The sequence below is a fragment of the Arachis ipaensis genome, chromosome B06, assembly GCF_000816755.2.
Source record: "Arachis ipaensis cultivar K30076 chromosome B06, Araip1.1, whole genome shotgun sequence".
Lineage (NCBI taxonomy): Eukaryota > Viridiplantae > Streptophyta > Magnoliopsida > Fabales > Fabaceae > Arachis > Arachis ipaensis.
In genome coordinates this window covers 122,789,639-122,810,700 of record NC_029790.2, presented here as the reverse complement: position 1 = coordinate 122,810,700, position 21,062 = coordinate 122,789,639, and the positions used below count along the sequence as shown (strand labels likewise).

Here is a 21,062-nt window from a genome sequence, read left to right as displayed (position 1 = left end):
CAGTATATTTGTATATAAATATATATAATTTAATTCATTTTTAATATATATATTTTAATATGTATTTTATTCTGATGATTGATTTTTTTGGTTAATTTAGTGTATACGTAGCATAGTCCTAATAATTTGATGACATCCTTAGGTAGTGTTTGGTGGAGAGACAGAAACGGAAGGACTGAGACTGAGAGATAAAGACTAAGAAATAGAGATTGAAATAAATCTCAGTATTCTGTTTGATGCAAAGTAGGAGACAGAAATTGAAATAAGAATGAAATTCTAATTTAATTTATACATATGGTAAAATTAGAATTAATTAATTAAAATGAAGGTATTTTAGATATAAAATGTTATTAAAGTTTTAGTCTTCATCTCTAAAAATTTTAGTCCCCTATGTAAGAACATTTAAAAAAAAAACTAAAATACTAAAATTTTGGAACAGAAATAAAAAATTTAATACCAGTCTCTCTACCAACAAACATAATACGACTGAGTCACTCTCCCAATCCCTACACCTGAAAACAAAGGCTAGCTAAAGACTTAAAACCATCTAAAAGAGAGATATATACAATTATACATTGAGTAATATGCTCGTAAACTAAAAACATCTCTCCCCCAAGATCGTGAGAACAACTGCAATACCATAAGACAACAAATGGATTTGACTCAAAATTCCCAAACCGTAGTTGCAATTGGACTCTTTTGTGTGATCATCACCACGCTTTGCTGCTTCTTCTTTTTTCATCGCTCCAAAGCTTCTCAAACGAGAAGAAGAGAACCCCCTATGGTTGACGGTGCATGGCCTTTACTCGGTCACCTCCCATTACTGAGCGGTTCCAAAGCAACTCACCATCTCTTCGGTTCCATCGCTGACAAGTACGGACCCCTTTTCACCATCAAAATCGGTCACCCCCGAGTACTAGTCATCAACAACTCAGAAACCGCAAAAGAGTGTTTCACCACAAACGATTTGGCCGTGTCATATCGTCCCAATCTCGTTGCCGTTGAAACCATGACATACAACCACGCCATGTTTGGGTTCGCACCTTACGGTCCCTATTGGCGCGAGATTCGGAAAATCGTCACTCTAGGGTTCCTTTCAAATTACCAAATTGACCTTCTCAGTCATGTCCGCGTCTCTGAAGTCCAGACATCGATTAAAGAGCTCTTCAATGTTTGGACGCGGAAGAAGGACAGTTCTGACTTTTCACAAGTGGAATTGAAGCAATGGTTCCATGAGTTAGCTTTCAATACGGCTCTCAGAATCGTAGCTGGGAATCGGTATTTTGGGGAAACTGCTGTGGTTAATGAGGAAGAAGCACAGAGATGTTTGAAAGCGTTAAGGGAATTCATGAGGCTGATTGGAACGTTCACTGTTGGAGATGCTGTTCCTTTTTTGAGGTGGTTTGATTTTGGAGGCGTTGAGACAGCCATGAAAGAGAATGTGAAGCAATTGGATGGTGTGGTGAGTGGGTGGATACAAGAGCATCGGCAGAATAGGGTTACAGGTAAAACAAATAATGAAGGTGATAAGGATTTCATAGATGTCATGCTTTCTTTGATTGATGGAACAACAATTCAAGGGTTTGATTGTGATACCATCATTAAAGCAACAACAATGGTATGTGCTTCCTTACAAAAAAACAATAAGTGTTGATGACTTTTATGTAATTTTCTAACCGATGCTTTATCTGAGACTTAAGAAACTAATCAATATAGGGTTACAATGTTAGAGACCCAAGTTGGTAATAGAAGGAATAAAAATTGAGGAAGGGACAAAATTGTAATAAACTAATTTGGGAGTTATGAGAGGGACAATAGTCAATATGCTAGCAATAGGTTGGAATAAATAAAAAAAAAAAGAAAATTTTTTAAGTATATTAGTATTTAGTAATTTTTAATCGTTACTAAAACACCAATATGATATGAATATTATATGATTAAAAATTGCTAAAATACCAATATGATATGAATATTATATGAATATTATGAGAGTAGTCATTGTCAATGTGCTATGCATGTAAAACAATATATTTTTTCTACACTTTATTATACACAAATAAATATTTTTATACTTATATTTTGTATACTTGTATAAGATTTATCACTTTTCATCGTTATGAAATAGAACATAAGTTAAAATTTAAATAAAATCCTATTTCATTTTGTCACATTGTGCGAAATTTGATCAACCTATTATATTACTTTTTTTTAACTTGCACCTAATAATATACATTTTACCACACTCACGACTAAAATAAATAGCATTACTTCTTATATAATGTACGCTCAATGAACTTGTAGGCATTAATTTTGGGAGCAACCGACACTAGCAGTGTTACTAATATATGGGCAATATGTTTGTTACTGAACAATCCTCGTACCTTGGAAAAACTAAGAGAAGAAATGGACATTCATGTTGGAAAAGAAAGGTGCATAAACGAGTCAGACATAAACAAGTTGGTGTACCTTCAAGCTGTGGTTAAGGAGACACTAAGGTTGTATCCACCTTCTCCTCTCTCAGGAATCCGCGAATTTAGAGAAGATTGCACCCTTGGTGGCTACCATGTGAGGAAGGGAACTCGACTACTAACAAATATTTGGAAGATCCAAGTAGACCCAAGCATTTGGGAAGATCCATTGGAGTTCAAGCCAGAGAGGTTCCTCACTACTCATAAGGATGTTGATGCAAAAGGGAACCATTTTGAGTATATACCTTTTGGGAGTGGTAGAAGGATATGTCCTGGAATATCATTTGGCCTGCGAAGTGCACATTTGACTCTAGCAAGCTTTCTTCACTCTTTTGAAATCTCAAAATTATCCAATGAGCCTGTTGATATGACTTCAGTGGTTGAGATAACCAACATCAAAGTTACTCCATTGAAGGTTCTTATCAAACCGCGTTTACCTCCCAATCTTTATTATAAAGCCATGTGATGTATGATATCTTAATTAGTTAAATAATGCAAAAGATCCTTGAATAATCTTGTATTGTGATAATAATGAATAATCTTTAGGGCCTTCGTCATTTTACTTATTTTGTCATGTTTGAATAAAAACGAGCATATTTCAAAAACAATATATAGGTAATAATGTTCATTTTTATTTTATGTTGTTTTATATAAATCATAGGATGCCATGCAAAATTACCAAGTAGTGCTAGGGAGCCAATGGTCTAAGTGTACAATGGGCTAAATCTTTGGTTTATGAATCAAATGAACATCACCTATACTATACAGAATAACCATCCGAATACCAGGGATAACCATCCAGATACCAGGGATAATAAACATCTCATGTTATAAAAAGCTAATTTTGGATTCACCAAGGTTTGAACCCTTGACCTTCCGGATCTAGAATTCTTATACCATGTCCTGAAACCACTCATCCCAAAAACGTAACTTGACAGGACAATGTAACACTAATAATAATATCTCTAATACTTTCTAAACCTTCATTGTACACATTGTACGTTTAGGTCATTGGCTCCCTATACTTTCTCTTTTCGATATATTATAAGTCATAAATATCTCTCTACTCCAATAAGTGTGAAATTAAAAGGAGTAATAGTTTAGGGTATTACCCACAAACTAAGGATAAAGAGCATAGTAGAATTTAAAAAAAAAAAAAGTATAAGTAGAGAATGAAAATATTAAACAATATAAATAATTGATATATCGGATGTTCAATTTATTAAGTGTGCATATGGTTATTTTAATATTAAAATTTAGGTGAGTAATTTGGAGATTTAGTGTGTTTTACTTGAATTAGGCCAATTTAAAAATTCGTTGTTTATGTTCAAAAAAGTCATTGATTACCTAATATAATCCCATCTCCTAAGTAACACGACAACAATTAAGCATTTATTTTTTAGCCAATGATATTAGATATATATTAAAATTAACTACTTGCGTAAAATATATATCAAACAAAAATACTATTTACATACTAAAATCAGCTACTAAAATCAGTTATTATATATTTATATATGAATATACATATTATTTAATTCAATTTTAATATGAAAAAGTATATGGAACCAAGAGGTTACCAGCCAAAAACTAAACAAAATCATATTAATTTATATTAATTTTCATCTCAATTACAGAAATATAAAAAAATATTCATTTAATATAAAAAAAATATCCTAATAATTAACAAAAGAAATATTCAGTTATATTTTAGCAAAAATAATTAAATATCTATAAAATTTAAAAAAATTATGAAATTCTTAAAGAAATAGAGACATTCACATTTGTAATACAAAAAAATTTGAAAAATATATAAAAGAACATCCATTTAGTATGAAAAAGAAACATTCTGATACTTAGCAGAAGAAACATCCATGTATATTAACTCGTAGAGATTTTGGATTCACCCAAAAGTATTTGGCTGATTTTTGGCTAATACCCTTTTAGTTCCCTAGCATTGCTCTTTTAATATATATTTTGTATTCCAAGCATGCTAAGTGTATATTAAATTTAGTCACTAGCATAAAATATTAAAATATATATTAGAATACAAAATACACAGTAAAAATAAGTTAAATAATACTTATATTTATAACGAATATATTTCAATATCTATTTTACATAGTAGTTAATTTTTGTGTACATCTAACATGGTTGAAATACAAAATATATATTAAAGTTGAGTTAAACTACATATGTATTTATATACAAATATACCGATGACTGATTTTGATAACTGATTTTAATATTGACTAATTAACTAAAAATCAGGATCACGAATAACCATTCTATAAGGGAATAACTTTATAAATACTAAATCCTAACTACACAAGAAGGTATGCTATTCACTCTAAATTACATTACACTCATCTCATTGTCTTTCTTACTTAAGCATTGGAGTACCTTTGCAGGTGTCCATTGCCACCATTTTTCGAAAGCCGATGTATACCTCATCCACCTTAGGCAAAGGTGAGTTCAGCCCTGAATAGGACGAGCTATACTTTTCCCAAGACTTATCACACAGGAATATTTGGTGCCCACCATGGGGCCAAAATTTTAAATTAACCACACCATTGTCTTTTTTGTCATATTTTCATCTCTTTTTTGCATTGTAGATCACGACCTAGGGCAGAAGAGCAAAGCAATCCCTCCTCCTCGTCCCACTCAAGTTGAGTTTCTGGCTATCAATGAGTCTTTGTGGGCAGAAGTCCAACCCGTGACCAAGCTAATGAACCATAAACAAAACAGCCGACGTGACGAGGAGGAAAACATAAAAACCCTACCAACAACGATGATGATGACGACCATACTGCGGAAACCAAAGCCGCGAAGATAGTCACCCCAAAGCCATCGATAAAGAGAACCAATCCCTTCTCAAAGGAAGTTACGAGCTTCCAAATGCCAAAGAACTTCACTATGCCAATGACACTGAAATCCTATGAGGAAATCGGTGATCCCAACATTCACGTCACTAAAATCTACTCAATGATGTTCATGAACGGTGCATCTGACTCGATACTTTATTTGTAGTACATTTATGACTTTCTTAGATGCATGGTACTGCTGCCTTGATCTAGTTTTCTAGTTTAGTTGCAGGTTCTATATCAAGTTTCGATGAGCTGGCCGACCTCTTCGTCAACAATTTCGGAGCTTCAAAAATCCATGTGCTTGACTTGGACTATCTTAGCACCATAAAACAAGGACAACATGAAAGCTTTGAGGACTACATGATGAGGTTTGCTAAAGCAACCATGGAAATACCTAACCTGAATCTAGAAGTCCACTTGCATGCAATAAAGAGTGGGCTCCGACCTAAAAAATTTCAGGAGACTATAGCAGTGATGAAGCCAAAGAGGCTAGCCGAGTTCAAGAAAAGGACAACAAACCAAATTGAAATAGAAGAACTTCGACAAATTCGGAGAGCAGAAAAACCTAACTCTAGCTATAAGGTGGACCAAAAGCTGTTCAAACTAACATCGAAATTTGACACATATACTCCATTCAACACTAAAAGGGAAGACATCATTAAAGATATCTTACACTCTAAATTGATCAAACCACCAAACAAAGCCATAACTTATCAAGACCAATGATATGTGAACAAATATAAGTACTGTACTTTTTACCAGAAGTATGGCCATACCATAGCTGATTGTGTTATAGCAAAAGACCTCCTTGAAAAACTAGCTCACCAGAGCCTGTTAGACAAATACATAGATAGTTAAGGATAGAGACGAAACACAACGAACTTTTGCCAACATTCAAAGGCGAATGACAATTATAGAGACAAAGGAAAAAGGTAAACGAAAACCTTAATCAACCTCGTTGCATTATTAATTGTATTTCTGGTGATTTCACAAGTGAAAGATGTTGCAATTCTGCCCAAAAGAGGCCGTACAGGGCAATGATGTCAGTGATTGAGTCCGAATCGACTTTAACCACTAACACAAATATCCTAGAGATCGCATTCAAATCTTCAGACGTCTTCAAAGCGATGGATAAAAATTTGGACAATCCTGTAGTCATATCACTTCAGGTTGGTGAGCTATTGATGAAAAAAGTCATTTTAGACCCGGACAGTAGTACAGACATGTTGTTCTATTCTACATATAAAAAAACAAAGCTAAGTGACAAAAACCTACCACCATCAATAGGGCTGTGTTTGTTTACAGGGATAGGACATTAATACAATGACACTAAGACACAAAATCGTGTTTGACAGATGAGACATGGACAGAGACATTGTGTCCAGAGACATTGAATTAGTAGATTTTGTATCCATCCTGACAGGAAGGATACAGAGACACTAACAAAGGATACAACTTATTTTTCATTTTTCTTTCATTATTTTTGTTGATTTTTTATAATTATATTTTTTATTATTATATTTTTTTCTCAAATTTTTTGAATGAAAAAAATGAGAATAGATTAGATTTCTATAATTTGTTCTATTTTATCACCAAACAGAATACAAGAACACTAAATTATGTGTCTCTGTCCTTTATGTCTTGTTATCAGTGTCTTGTCTTGTCCTGTTCTCAGAAACAAACGCAGCCTAGGAGAATTGGTAGGTTTCTCAGGTGAGCACATTCCAATGCGAGGTTATATATAGTTACAAATAACCTAGGTCAATACCCTGATTATAAAATCCTAGATATCCAATACTTAGTTCTAGACTGTTAAAGCCCATACAACATCATTTTAGGGAGACCTTCTTTAAATACATTTGGTGCTGTTGTTTCTATAGTACACCTATGTGTTAAGTTTTGTATACAGGATAACAACTTTCTCAGGGTCAACGCTGACCAGAAAGAAGCTAGACAATGCTATAATGCAAGTCTCAAAACAATCCTCCAAGGCAATCTGAGCAACAACACGTTCATGCCGTTTATAACTCGGAGAGTTTACCTCCCTTAGTGGATCTTGATCCGAGGACAGACATACAAGACCGACATATACCAACAGACAACTTGACCAAGGTGACGCTGATAGAAGATGAGAACTAACATACCTACACAGGAGACACATTACAAGGACCGAAAAAAGAATAACTCATCACATTGCTTTAGCAAAATGTTGGCCAATTTACCTGGACCCAAGCAGACATGCCGGAGATTGATCCGAACGTCATTTGTCACAAGCTAGCACTTAATCCCTCAAGTCGACCTATATCTCAGAAGAAACAACACCACGGCATAGACAAAAAGAAGGCATCCTTAGAGGAAACCCAAAAACCATTGGACATTGGATTTATAAAAGAAATCAGATTCACAAGCTAGTTAGCAAATGTAGTCATGGTTAAAAAACACAATGGCAAGTGGAGGATGTGTGTGGACTTCACTGACCTCAACAATACCTGTCCAAATGACGCGTATTCTTATCCTGTATTGATAAATTAGTTGACAGCTCATCTGGTTTTCAAAGTTTAAGTTTTATGGATACTTATTCTGGCTATAGCTAAATACTTATGTATTCACCAGACCAGAATAAGACTGCTTTTATTATCGACTATGGCAATTTCTATTACAAGGTTATGCCCTTTGGGTTTAAAAATGCGGGTGCTACGTATCAAAAGCTAATGGATAAAATATTTGCCAACCAAATCGGACGAAATATAGAGGTATATGTAGACAATATGGTAGCAAAGACCAAGTCTAGCATCAATCATACCAACAACCTAAAAGAAAATTTTCAACAATTCCGACTATATAACATGAAGCTAAGCCCAGAGAAGTGTGTCTTTGGAGTGCATGGGGGCAAATTTATTAAAAGAACAAACAAATTTGCAGTGGCATTTATGGAGAAGTACTCAAATCTCCTTCAACCCTTTCAATGAAAGAAGGAGAGAAAGAAGATAAATAGGAGAGTTTATTTGAATCCAGAACATTGGAGAAGAATAAATACGAACTAAAGCATAACTCGAAAGTAAAAAGTTTATTTTGCGCGAAAACAATTGAAAATCAAAATAAAATAAAATAAAGAAAACTCAAATAGATAAGTAAGATCATAACTTGTAGTGATATTTGTGGAGAAGTACTCAAATCTCCTTTGAACATTCCAACAAAAGTTTCTAACACAAACACTCTTTATGGCTAATGACTCTCTCTAAACAACCAATGTAAACGAATAAGCCATATATACATAGATGGTGTGATAAATACATCTCTCAGCAACAAGAAGCTAACCAACTAAACCAATAATACTTTCTAAAGATAGGAAGAAAGTGAGGAAGAAAATTGATTCATGAATGCTAAAATATATACACACATTATTGTTAAACTTCTTGTACAATCACATGCCATGTTTTGGTACTTTATTGAATTTATTCATGTTGAAAACCAACAGAAGTAAGGCACTTTCATTAAAGTTTCAATAATAATCCAAAGATGACCATTTAATATTCTTCCAAGATCCATACTCATTTAAGATACTAACAACATAAACTGAGAACCCAACAACGACGGCATAAAAAAATGGAAAAAAGGATGATAACATACCTGAATGTAGCGACTACCAATGCCATCGACAATATACCTGTTGCACCAAGCCGCTTCTGACACCTTGATGTTCAATTCCACGCACACAAGCTCTCCAACTAGCGCCATTCAACGCCGCCCTACTTCCGACACTTTGATAGAATAATCCACGCAAATCACCTTCTCCGATCAATGCCTAACAGGTACTGCGACAACGACCTACAACGAATTTCACCTCCGTAGCCCACCACCGACCACAAAGGGAGGTTAACAACCTTCAACAATAATCACACTATCTGACTCACTAGACTATCCATTGACTAAGTCCCTTGTTTGAAGTTGGAATCCTAACTGTAGCTTTCAAATTTCTTTTATTTTTTTCTAATAAAATTTTTTCCAAAAATAAATTTTAATTTTATGATTTTTCCCTTCATTAATGTTACCAATTATTATTATTTTTACTGTAATTAATAAATTCACTTTGTTTTTTCATAGTACAGTCAATCACTTCCACTACACGTGTCACCAAGAAATACAGTACACATCACATGGTCATTTTAGCCATCTTAATTTCTTGGCCACTATAAAAGAACCCTCTTAAATATGGTACTATTTGATTTAAAATGTTGAAATAAAGTTCTCCGATTTTTAGGAGCAAAATCAAACCCTCTTATTTATAAAGAGTTAATAGTCAAAATCGTCCCTAAAAGATACCTCGATCTTCATTTTCATCCTCGAAAGATAAAATTAATCAAATTTGTCTCCGAAAGATAACCAATCTGGTCGCGTTAGTCTTTCCGTCATCTCCTGCACTGAGGTGGCTAACGCTCGCTGACATGGCCTGTTAACTGCCAGCGTGGCACTCGCTTAATGTACTCTCCTGTTGCTGATGAGATAAGTTTACTATATCAATTTAAATCAGTCCCTAAGTCCATGAACCCTAATCCCAAATCCAAAGCAATCAAACCTTACCTCCATAGCAGATTCCATGTTCCCAGGTTGTCCCTGCTGTCGCCCGGGTCACTACCTACGCCTTCAATGCCGCCAAGATGTACCTGAATGAACAGTGCTAGTGCTAGATATTCCTCCATAAGAGGGAAGTCTTCGAAAAATTGAATACTAGGATTGCCTAAAGAACAAGGGGATAGGCCATGTCCCAGCCACCACAGTCACAACCTCCACCATGTCTCAATCGATCAAGTAATGACGACGGACCTTGACTTTCGGTGTCTGGTAAACCATGATTGCCGGTTGGTATCACCACCTTCAACTGTTCCTGGAATTTGCTTTCATGAAGACTATTTCTTCTCTGATCCCTAATGCTAGACTACTCTTTAGCACTTATTCTATCTCCTCTTCTGTACTTCAAGCTTTCTCTCCTAGAAAATGGAATTTCTAAAACAACAGCAACACTTTCAATGTTTGAATATGATCTAGTGGACAATGAATGACAAGAATCTGAGTAATCCAATTTGACACCAGTTGATAGAGGCTTGTATTGACATTTGTTTTTACTTGTAAAATTCTCTTCATCCAGCCTCAAAGTCTATTCATCCAGCCTCAAAGTCTCTTCCTTGGAAGCTTTTTGCCTCTCAGAAATATCTTGCTCACAGAAAGACTTTGTTTCACGTGAAACACTTGGTTTTGAGTGTGTAAAATCATACAAAACAAATTCTGTCACCATAGAGTTATCAAATATTTGTCTTTCTTGTTCAAAATCTAAATTGCTGGAAACTACCACATGTGCTACCATGGAGCAATCTTTGTCAAACTCATGGGATTCCGAGCCGATTGCACTTGCACTGCTCTTCTTTCTATTATCAATGGAGTGGAAGGTATATACCCAATTGAACGCACTGTTTCCATGTGTTAGATAAATCACTTAACAACGATTTCTTATGTCTTGTTCCTTGTAATGTTTGCAGTCTCATTTGATCTGGCCTCATCAGTTTCCACCTTATGGCTTGTTGGACTTCTCAAAGATTTTGACTTTGTGAATTGATTCATCCTTTTCCTAAGAGGGTTAAGTTCAACACAAAGAATCAAGAATGCTACCTGAGAAAGAGATGTCACTCCTCCAGGAAATTTCAATTTTCTTCCTTCTTTTCATGCCCATTTTCCTTACAGCTTTTCTGTCCTCTGAATTCTAATACATGGAAAAACAAGTAGCGGTGTTGATGATAGATTTTGTTCTACTTTGGACTACGATACAAACGGCGTCGATGCGTAGACGATGGCGGTATTGAAGGGCGTAGGTAGTGACGCGAGCGGCAGCAGGGACAACCTGGAACATGGAATCTGCTATGGAGGTGAGGTTCGGTTCATTTGGATTTGAGATTAGGGTTCATGAACTTAGGGACTTATTTGAATTGATCTAATAAACTTATCTGCAACAAGAGAGTACACTAAGAGAGTGCCACGCTGGCAGTTAACAGGCATGTCAGCGAGCGTTAGCCACCACATCGCAAGAGATGACGGAAGGACTAACGTGACTAGGTTGGTTATCTTTCGGGGACAAATTTGATTAATTTTATCTTTCAGAGACGAAAATGGAGATCGAAATTTCTTTCAAGAACGGTTTTGACTATTAACTCTATTTATAAAAGGAAAAGTCTAGGGGCCAGCAACTTTTTCAAATTTTGGCCAGTATGTAACCAACAAAAAAAAGTGAGCCATTGGATGAAATCTCACACCATTAAAATTATCATTGATGACTATTTGATGGCTATAAATCACAAAAGTTGCTGGCCCGTAGCACTCCTCTTTATAAAATTTAAAAAATTTTACAACAAACAAAACATATTCTCTAATTTGATGTTAAATTTTTTTTTTTTTGCAAAGTAATCCAACCTATCGATTACACATTTCTATAAAAAAAATTAGAGTAAAAGACAAATAGGTCCCTGACCTTTTTTTTCGCGGACATTTTCGTCCTCAAGGAAGAAAAAATACATTCAAGTCGCTTACCCCCGAAAAACGTGGACATTTTAACCCTTCCGTTAAATTCAGGCGTTTGGGCTGGACGGAAAAGTCTGACCTGGCCGTTACGGAGCCCACGTGGCAAGGGGCTTTTCGAAACAGGACATATAAGTCCCCGGAGAGTAAAATGACGCCGTTTTGTTACCTCCCCCAATCTTTCAAATTGTTCTGCCCTAATCCCTCGTCTGCACAGAAACGGCGAAGTGGGTGTTGTTGTGGGGAGTGGAGGAAGAAAGGAAATTCTTCCTTCCATGGCATCTGAAGGAGTATCATCAAGCTGGAGAAGAAGTGGAGATCAGTTCGGCTCGAGCTCGCATCCTAACGGAAAGGATGGCAAAGATGGCGTCTCACCCAAGTGCTGGTGTTCCATTCTTTTCTCTATCAGGTTCAGAGTCCATTGAGATGTTTGTTGGTGTAGGTGCTTCAAGGGTGAGGGACTTGTTCAACAAGGCAAAAGCGAATTTGCCGTGTTTGATGTTCATTGATGAGTTAGATACTGTAGGGAGGCAGAGAGGTACTGGCATTGGTGGAGGGAATGATGAAAGAGAGCAAACACTGAATCAATTTCTCATAGAAATGGATGGATTCACCAGAAACACTGGTGTTATTATAATTGCTGCCACCAACAGACCTGAGATTCTTGATTCTGCATTGCTTAGACCTGGCAGGTAATAAACTTTTGTGTTTCATAAGCATGAAATAATTTCTATCTATAATTGAAGTTGAATCCGTGTCAAGAAACACGTCATTAATGTTTATTTTTATTTTGTCTATAGGTTAGTGTTGGATATCCTAATATAAGAGGGAGGGAATTTGTATTGTAGAAGAATGATTCAAGAAAGTAAAAAAAAATGGCATGGCTTCTTTGAATTTGTATCAAGTTCAAAGAGTAGATATTAAAATGGTGCACAATATCCATAAGTGTGGTATATGTTCCAGCTATTCCAATTACCACAGCTGCTACAATTATAGCCACTATGGCTATTGTTTCACACCCCAAAATCCTGTATTTTCCTGAAATCTTCAAGTAGCATGAGCATGGAAGAAGAATAGAAGCTGTGACACTTAGAAATGCTCCAACCAGAGACATTAGTTCCCCAAATAAAAGCACAGTCAATGCAATAATGACAGTGCTGATTACCATTATAGTGCTGACCAAAATTTTGGTGAATCTATTCTTGTACTTTCTTGGAAGCAAATTTTTCAAAGCATTGGTGATAGGTGTTGTCATCAAAGCATACTTCGATATTGGATTGACCAATGTTGTGTATATTGCTACTCTTGAGCTTAATTTGTCTATTGGCAGGTTCAATGTTACTTGTGATTGAACGTTTGGACCGAACATGAGGTATCCGATTATAGCCATAGAAGCAAAACCAGCTGCGGTTAAAAAAAAGCACACAAACAGAACCTGCAATGTAAAGAAAAAACCCAAATTGGATGAGAAACAAAAACAACTCTTCTTGCGTGAAAATTTTACATTAGCTAGTCCTCCATGATGTATACTTTTTATCAACAAAATTTCGCCTTTCGGAATCAGGTCTTCCATTCTCAAAGCATCGAAAACCTTGATCAAGAAAGGAGCAATTGGCAGAGTGGTAGAAAGGGTAGGATTCATCCCAAATCTAGTTACCATCATAAACATTGCATTGATAGCCCTTTTTAGAGAGAAACTGAACCAGTGGAAGAGCAGCGGAAGAAGAAGAAGAAGCAGCGTAGTTTTCCAAGAACGTAAGCCTCTGTAATCGAGGTAGAAGAAGCAGGAGAGGAAGACGAGGAGGGTGAGCAAGAAGAAGCTAGCTATGCCAAGATTGGGGGAGCAAGAACTCATAAGCAAGAAGAAGCTACTTGGGTAAAACAAAGTCTTCTCTTTCTTCTTCATCCACTACACCCACTTCACCGTTTCTATGGAGTCGAAGGATTAGGGCTCAACAATTTAAAAGATTGGGAAAAGTGGTGAAATGGTGTCGTTTTAGTGCGTGGGGACTAATTTGTCCTATTTTCAAAAGTTGAAAGCCACGTGTCATCCCGTAACAGCCAGGTCAGCTTCACGTTTGCCACATCAGAATTTTGTGTTGGATTTAACGGAGTGAATTCAACAGAAGGATGAATTTGTCTGCATTTTTGAAGGGTCAAGGACATGAATGTATTTTTCAATTCTTGAGAACTAAAATATTCGTAAAAAAAAGGTCAAGGACCTATTTGTCTTTTACTCAAAAAATTATATACAAAACCGATAGAATTGAACTGTAAACACTTTATTGACAAACCCTTAGGCTGTTAGGCAGTAATCCACGGACTACCATTAGCGTAGGCAACCAAAATAAAATACAAAAATATTTGGTAACCAAAGAAAATCAGTCAAAAACAGCTATAATTTGCCTTATGTAGTATTTATTAATTGTTGCGACAATTAATAAATACTAAATAAGGTAAATTCTTACCTTTTTTTTTTTGTCTCCTTAACATTACCCAGTAAAATATTGCATTGGCAGTGTTAAAAATGAAAATACTCCAGTAGTTCCAAAACAAAACAACGGTTCACACATTACGCCGCAATCAACACTGGAATAGCGAAGAAACTATTCTTCTTCTTCTTCTTCTTCTTCGCGATTCCTTCAATGGCTTCGGGGCTTCAAAAGATTCTCACAAGATCAGTAGCCAACACGAGATTCCTCGCCACTTCCCTCCAACGCGTTTCGCAAGTTCCGCCACTGAAACCCTCAGAACCGCAAACCCCTTCTATTCAACTCCCTTTCCCACCAATTCATCCGATTCCAGAAACGGAGTACTTTGCCGCTTCTTGTTCCCCCGTGATTTTCCCTAGCTTCCCGTTTGGTTTTTTCTTAAATCCCATTCCCTCAATTGGGCCTCCCTCGCCTGCGGATTCGCATGGTGGCGGTGGTGACGACGATTCAGGCAAGCTGTGGGCCGATAGTGTGAAGAAGAAGAGGAAGCGGAAGATGAACAAGCACAAGTACAAGAAGCTCAGGAAACGGATGAGGAGACAGACTTAGGGGAGGTGAGTTTGATTTTATTTTATTTTATTAATTTTGGTAATGAGATTAGAAAATGCATTGAATATTTGAACTTGATGAATCGTTTTTCCGCTTGTTAGAAATCTGTCACAACTCACAATGTTTTTCGTTAAGTTTGATTTTTGTTTCATAGTTTTTGAGACGAGTCGCTTCCTTTCTAACCTGGTTGTTGGGGAATAAAGTATGTTCAAAGTTGAAAGAAATGTTTAGCAATTTGCCCTGGAATTTAGACATAGTTTATGATAGGATGTAATGTCACTCTTTGATCTAGCAAACCCTCATAGGGAATGGGATATAGGGTAATTATTATTTTTATTGTTGCATTGGATAAGGTAAGAGGACAGGGGTGTGTGCGCAAAAATTTATTTGTGTGATGTATTATTACACATGGAGTTTCAACATCGAATTATAAAGGCAAACACATTATGAGAACCAACAAGTATCTGTCAATTTCTTCATGTGAGGTCTCAGATATCTGTTCTTCACTTTTTGACTTGCATTTGAGAAACTTGTATTATTAATAAGTGGAAAATAGTACTCTATGATGGTGATTCTTTTACCTAGTAATGCTGGCCAGCTTTTGCACGTGGCATTGATCATACTCGGTTGTTACCACACTTGAACGAAGCTCTTTAAAGAGGATAAAAGATTTGGTTCATAGGATGGTAGTCTAGGAAAGTGTACGAGGTTCTTTTAATTGCATATTGTTCCATGATTTGTGAAGTTTTACTCTTTAGTTCTGTTCAGAAAGTGTTTCCTACCGGAAGTTATCATGTATGAACAATGATTCTCTCTCCTTTATTTTCCTTTTTCCTTGTAATGAGTTGTTTCAAATAAGTTGATACACAAGAAAAATAATTAAGTGCAACAAACTAAATCCAATGATCCTGCCTTTTATGTTATATGTAAACAGTTGCTTTATACTCTTCAAATTAGCACTATTCCCTTATATTAGGAATTTTATGCTTAATAATTTTGTTTGTTTTCTTTTCCTTATCTCCGCTAAGTACATGCTATGTGCTAATAATATCAACCTAAAAATTTAGCTTAAACTCTTATTGAAGTCTCAGCTCTGTTTCTTCATGAAGTGTATACTATTGACAATCTTGATTAGGAATACTTAACTGTATCTTTGAAATCAAGAGAAAGCAAATAAGCATGTTAAATACTGCTCTTGAACAATTATCGTGAACTCTAATTTATGAGGTTGGTTTCTTTTGAACAAATTCAAGCATAAAATAGGATTTCAAAATCAGACAATACTTATTAGTTTAACTATTTAATTAAAATACGTCTATCTGTGTTTGACGAATTTTGCAGACAGATGAAATAAGTATCTTTGGAAGGAGAAAAAGTAGATAATCTGGTTAGGAATTTTGTCTCTAGGGTTCTGCGTAACATGCAACACCTAGAATACAATTACATAGACAGAAGTCAAGAGATGCTTTAAAAGAAATTCTTTAATATTTTGACCATTTGTAACGTGGATTCCTAGCATGATCACTGATGCAGCTAAGAGGTTAGTTGCTGAAGTTTGCTGACTGTTGCTAAGTAAAATTGTCAGCATATGCAAGGATGTTCACTATATTTAATTTGACAAGGTACAAAAGCCAACATAAATAGTAAAACAGTGTCAGCTTACCAAACAATGCTGCATAAATAGAGGGATGCTAGTGCACAGAGCTCTCACTTGGTAGGGTTTGGAGAGGGAAGATACTCACACTCTTACTCATGGCAGCATAGAATTTGTTTATGGGATTTGAACCTGTGACCAGCACATAATGCAAAGATTGTTGTTGCATAGATGCATAAAATATCATAGCTATGGCAGCCTATTTCATATGGTTTCACTTGTTGGAGTCTACCCAATTTCCCATTAGGAGAGAGACTGTTCTAAGGATTTGCATCATGACCAGGTAGGTATATGATATTAACCTTCCTCTTGCAGTGTTGCACTAAGGCTCCCCCACACATACCAGCTGTAGGCTTGAAAAAAGTGAAGCAAATTTTTGGAGGTTTTTGTGATTTTCGATCCTAGTTTTTCTTACAAGTAGAAAGAAAACTCTACATTTACCAGATTCTTTGCCTCATCATAACAAGCTTTCTGGTGCATTAACTGTCCTTTTCTGCGACAGATATTTAGTTATGATTGCTCAAGTAAACAATTAGTATCTGGCTTTAATGCTTGGTGGATGATTTTATTTATCTCTTTATTCTATTTATTTATTTTTTTTGATAGAAAAGACATCCTCACATTCAAATAGCATAGATACAAAAGAAATGGCTGTTTCCTAAATGGGTAAACCCTATAACGTAGAATACCAGTCCCTTTGAATATCACATAGACAATCTTATCCCAAATTTAACCAATTAATCATTAGTTGAAAAGAAATCACTATAACCCCAGAATTCCTTTCCAATCATATATACTAAAGTTCTAAAAATACTATGGACTACCACAGTATCTTAGCTTCTTTATACGAGCCAAAGACTCTGAATTTAGTGAGTACATAAGTTCATAGGGAAAACCCATGACTTTCCATACCAAAAATCCTAATCCTGAAGAGTTTTGAGTAGTATCCTACAGAGGGTGTTCAAATTCTCTCTAGCAGCTTCTTTATGCTGGTTGTCTCTGCGGTTCAGTTGTTGCCAACCTATGATGGTGAAGATACAGTATTCTCAAAGATGTTGTTTCCCTTTACCTATCTTGGTTAACTATTTTCAATTCCAGAAAATGACTAATACAGTTTCTTTTTCATTTTTTTAAGGTATGTTTTTATCCCTAATATTTGCAAGAAGTTTCAAAGTTACTCCTAACATTTTTACCAATTTCAACCCCAATGTTTGGAATAAGTTTAATTATATTTGTATGTGTTAACTATGTCTGTTAATATGGTTTAAAATTGACCTCAATTTTAAAATTTATAATCATTTTTGTCCATAATTGTATGGTTTATGTTTCAAAATTAACTTGATTGAACTATGATTAATAGATAGCGTTAACACATAGAAATAGAATTGAAACGTATATCAGGCGTCAAGTGTAAAATTTATATAAAATTAAATGTTAGGGTATTTTTAAAACTTCTTGCACACGTTAGGTACAAAAAATATATTTTACCTTTTTTTAAAATAATCTAGCTGGGAAAGATTGGTGTTTTATGATTGTTTCTCATTTTTGTAATCACAAAAATAAAATAAAATAAAATAAAATATTGCTATTTTCCCTCCTAGGATATGGTTGTATAGAGTACAGGTTGATATTTGTGATTTTTCTTTTCTTCTTATAATTAAATAGTGAGGGAGGTAAATATCATATATATACAAGAAAAAATTAGAAATTATTTTTCTGATACAAATTTCAAGCTGTTTTGTAGCTCAATAATTTTTCTGCTTTCTCTCCTACAAAATTTACAGTTGTCTTATACCCTAGAGTAGACCAACAACCTTGGGCGTTGCAATTGCATATGTTTATGAATTAAAGAAACTTTGAAATAGATATATAAATTCTGTTGGTTTTAAGTTGGTATAATCTGTTTTGGTGTCTCTGCCAACTCGCGGCCAAATATACATTAAGATGGAGAAACAAAAAGGAAGGTGGAAAAATGGGTCTTCATTGATAAACTGCTATGGTGAATAATTTTAATACTAAAGTGAAGTGAAGAAAAACGGCTATAAAAGCTGATTCTTGTTGGGTATTCTTGCAGAAGCAAACCTCAATAGTAGTACTAGTATAATCAAGTCTCTTGCTTTAAAATAGATTGGTTAATGCTTTTTATTTAACTGGGTATTAATCAAGTCTATTCCAATTAATCAATAGTTTCTCTTTGCTTTATTTATTTATTTATTTATCTCACATTTTCAAGTATCTCTTGTATATCATAATATTTGAAAAACGGGCTTCTGTTTTTTCTGTTTCTTTCCCATTCGACGGGAAGATTGTTGGATGATTACTTATTTTATAAAATTTTCGGATCCTCAAATTCAGAATAAACATGGCCCTATAATGCTGGCATCTCTGCCATTGGCCGTATCTATATGAGGAGCATTGCTTCAAGCGTTGATTTTATGGGTCAGCCATTTTTTCTTTTGTCCTATATTAAGTGTTTCATTGTTCCAATTTGTTGAGCTAGTCTTTTCCTGTATAGTGTAAAATATATATCATTCTTACTACATGTGAAAGATTTCTTATCATGAATGTGATTATGTTGAAGATATGATGTAGTCCATATGCTTCACCTTAATTTGACCCTATTCATTGTGGAATTATGTGCAGGTAACACCATTTTCGCAGCTGGGCCACCCTAGTTCTATAACTCCCATTTTGATTGGCCAATTCAAATAAAATTTTGTTTGGAGCTTATCAACACCTTGCTACTTACCGCTTCCCTGAATTATTGGGGGGGCACCTCCATTTTGAATATTTTGGTCCAGGAATTTGTATCATCTGCTGAAATGTTTTCCCCTTATGTTAGTGCATTGAATCTTTGCTTTTGCCTTTTATGTATCTTTTTTTGTTCTTTTAAAGAGGGAAGATTAGACATGATGGTAGGCATTACCCACGTTAACACTGCCACCTGTTCTTTTCAATTGCTTCTAACCATCAATTTAATGGTGCATCACTCAATGTTATTGTAATTACGTAAATGGGAGGGCTCTTTCTGCTGTGATTTATTGCATTTACTGTATGCTTGATTGGGGAGAAAAAACAAGGTAGAAATTTTACCTCATTTTATGTTTACCCTCAACTGAACATACCCTTAGCATTAAAAATATAGCATCAGCTTAGATATAAGCTGTAGAAGTTATGGGAAGCATTTTCTTAAACAAAGACAGCTAGAAGATATAGCTAAGCTGAGTGCTTCCAAGCCCCCACCTTTCTCTTTCAGTGCTCTATTCATACAATCCAAAGAATAAACCAAACATTGCCCTTACTCTCTATCCTTATTATTCTCTGATTAAAGATTTTAATATTTTTTTGGTGTCTAATTAAAGATTTTAATATGTTATATCGGTGGTTATTTCCTACCACAATATGATGGTTAGCGACTTAGCATTTGTCGTCTTAGCTTGATTCCTGGCTTAGTCCCGGCAATCAGGGTCCACAGAGTGACTGACATGATTATGGATGGGAAATTTTTACCAAATGGCCCTGGCTGGAAATCCCACATACCATATGATATGCCGATACATGATTGGTTAAAGTGGTAAAATATTCTTTTCAATCATTGGTTTAAGATTGGAGTAACTGATGCTGGATGGAAGAGTTATGTTCTCTCTAAGATCATCAATAGTGAAGCCGAATTGTGTTTTTAGGGAATAATGATGAGCATTGGTATCATCTTCTTGGGATTTTTCTTTCTGGGTTTTGCTTTTGCATGTTGATGAAGCTCGTGTTTGATGAGCTCGAAATGAGGGCGCTGCCTAAGGATCACAAAATCTAAACTGGTTTTGTTGCATTCCTTTGTCCAATTATGATTATGATCTTACCAACCTTTGACCAAATAGACACTTGGATTTGTAATTCCATCGTTGGAAAAGATATGTACATATTTTTCTTTAGAATCCTTTTTGTAATCTAGGATAGGATGGTTGCACAAATAGTTCATTTCAATGATGTATTTTCAAGGGTTAATATAGTCTTAACATGACGAATGAGTTAAATTGAAAAATTGGACACTTCAAGATGTTGATGACATAAAAAATGAAGATATTGAAGGATTTGAGTTTTAGTGTATTTAAAAAATGACGATATGATTCTTTGATTGTCTGTGTGTTACGTTGCATTAATATTAGTTTTAGTATATCATTTTTTTTACCAGTGTACCAACTAGAATTTGTTACCAAAGCAAAATGTCATTATTTTTCAAACTATTTATTTAAGTATCACCGTTTTGCCATGTCACACTCGCTAAAGCGGGATGCGCCCGTTGGAGAAATGCTTTTACGTTCTCTGTCTTTCTGAATGAAGACGTTTAACCAATAAGAGTCTTCTTCGTTAAAGGCGATGAAGAAAATATTGTCTTTACGCTAAGCGCAAATGTGCCTTTGTTGACATATCAAGTTAAAAATATTGTTGATTTATATAATATATATAGTTA

The 21,062-nt window shown here is 35.1% G+C and overlaps 2 protein-coding genes and 1 long non-coding RNA gene across 3 annotated transcripts; all 3 read left to right on the top strand.

The window, feature by feature from the left end:
- LOC107648433 (cytochrome P450 82A4-like) lies at positions 503-3,075 on the top strand. Its single transcript, XM_016352300.2, has 2 exons — positions 503-1,618; positions 2,302-3,075. The coding sequence occupies exons 1-2, from the start codon at positions 653-655 to the stop codon at positions 2,932-2,934; spliced, it is 1,599 nt and encodes a 532-aa protein (XP_016207786.1). The 5' UTR covers positions 503-652; the 3' UTR covers positions 2,935-3,075.
- Positions 14,414-14,951, top strand: LOC110263539. Its single transcript, XM_021104937.1, has one exon. It carries the CDS (start codon positions 14,545-14,547, stop codon positions 14,938-14,940), a length of 396 nt encoding a protein of 131 aa, XP_020960596.1. The 5' UTR covers positions 14,414-14,544; the 3' UTR covers positions 14,941-14,951.
- LOC110263540 lies at positions 18,950-19,631 on the top strand. Its single transcript, XR_002349347.1, has 2 exons — positions 18,950-19,033; positions 19,238-19,631. It is a non-coding gene; the product is annotated as an uncharacterized LOC110263540 (long non-coding RNA).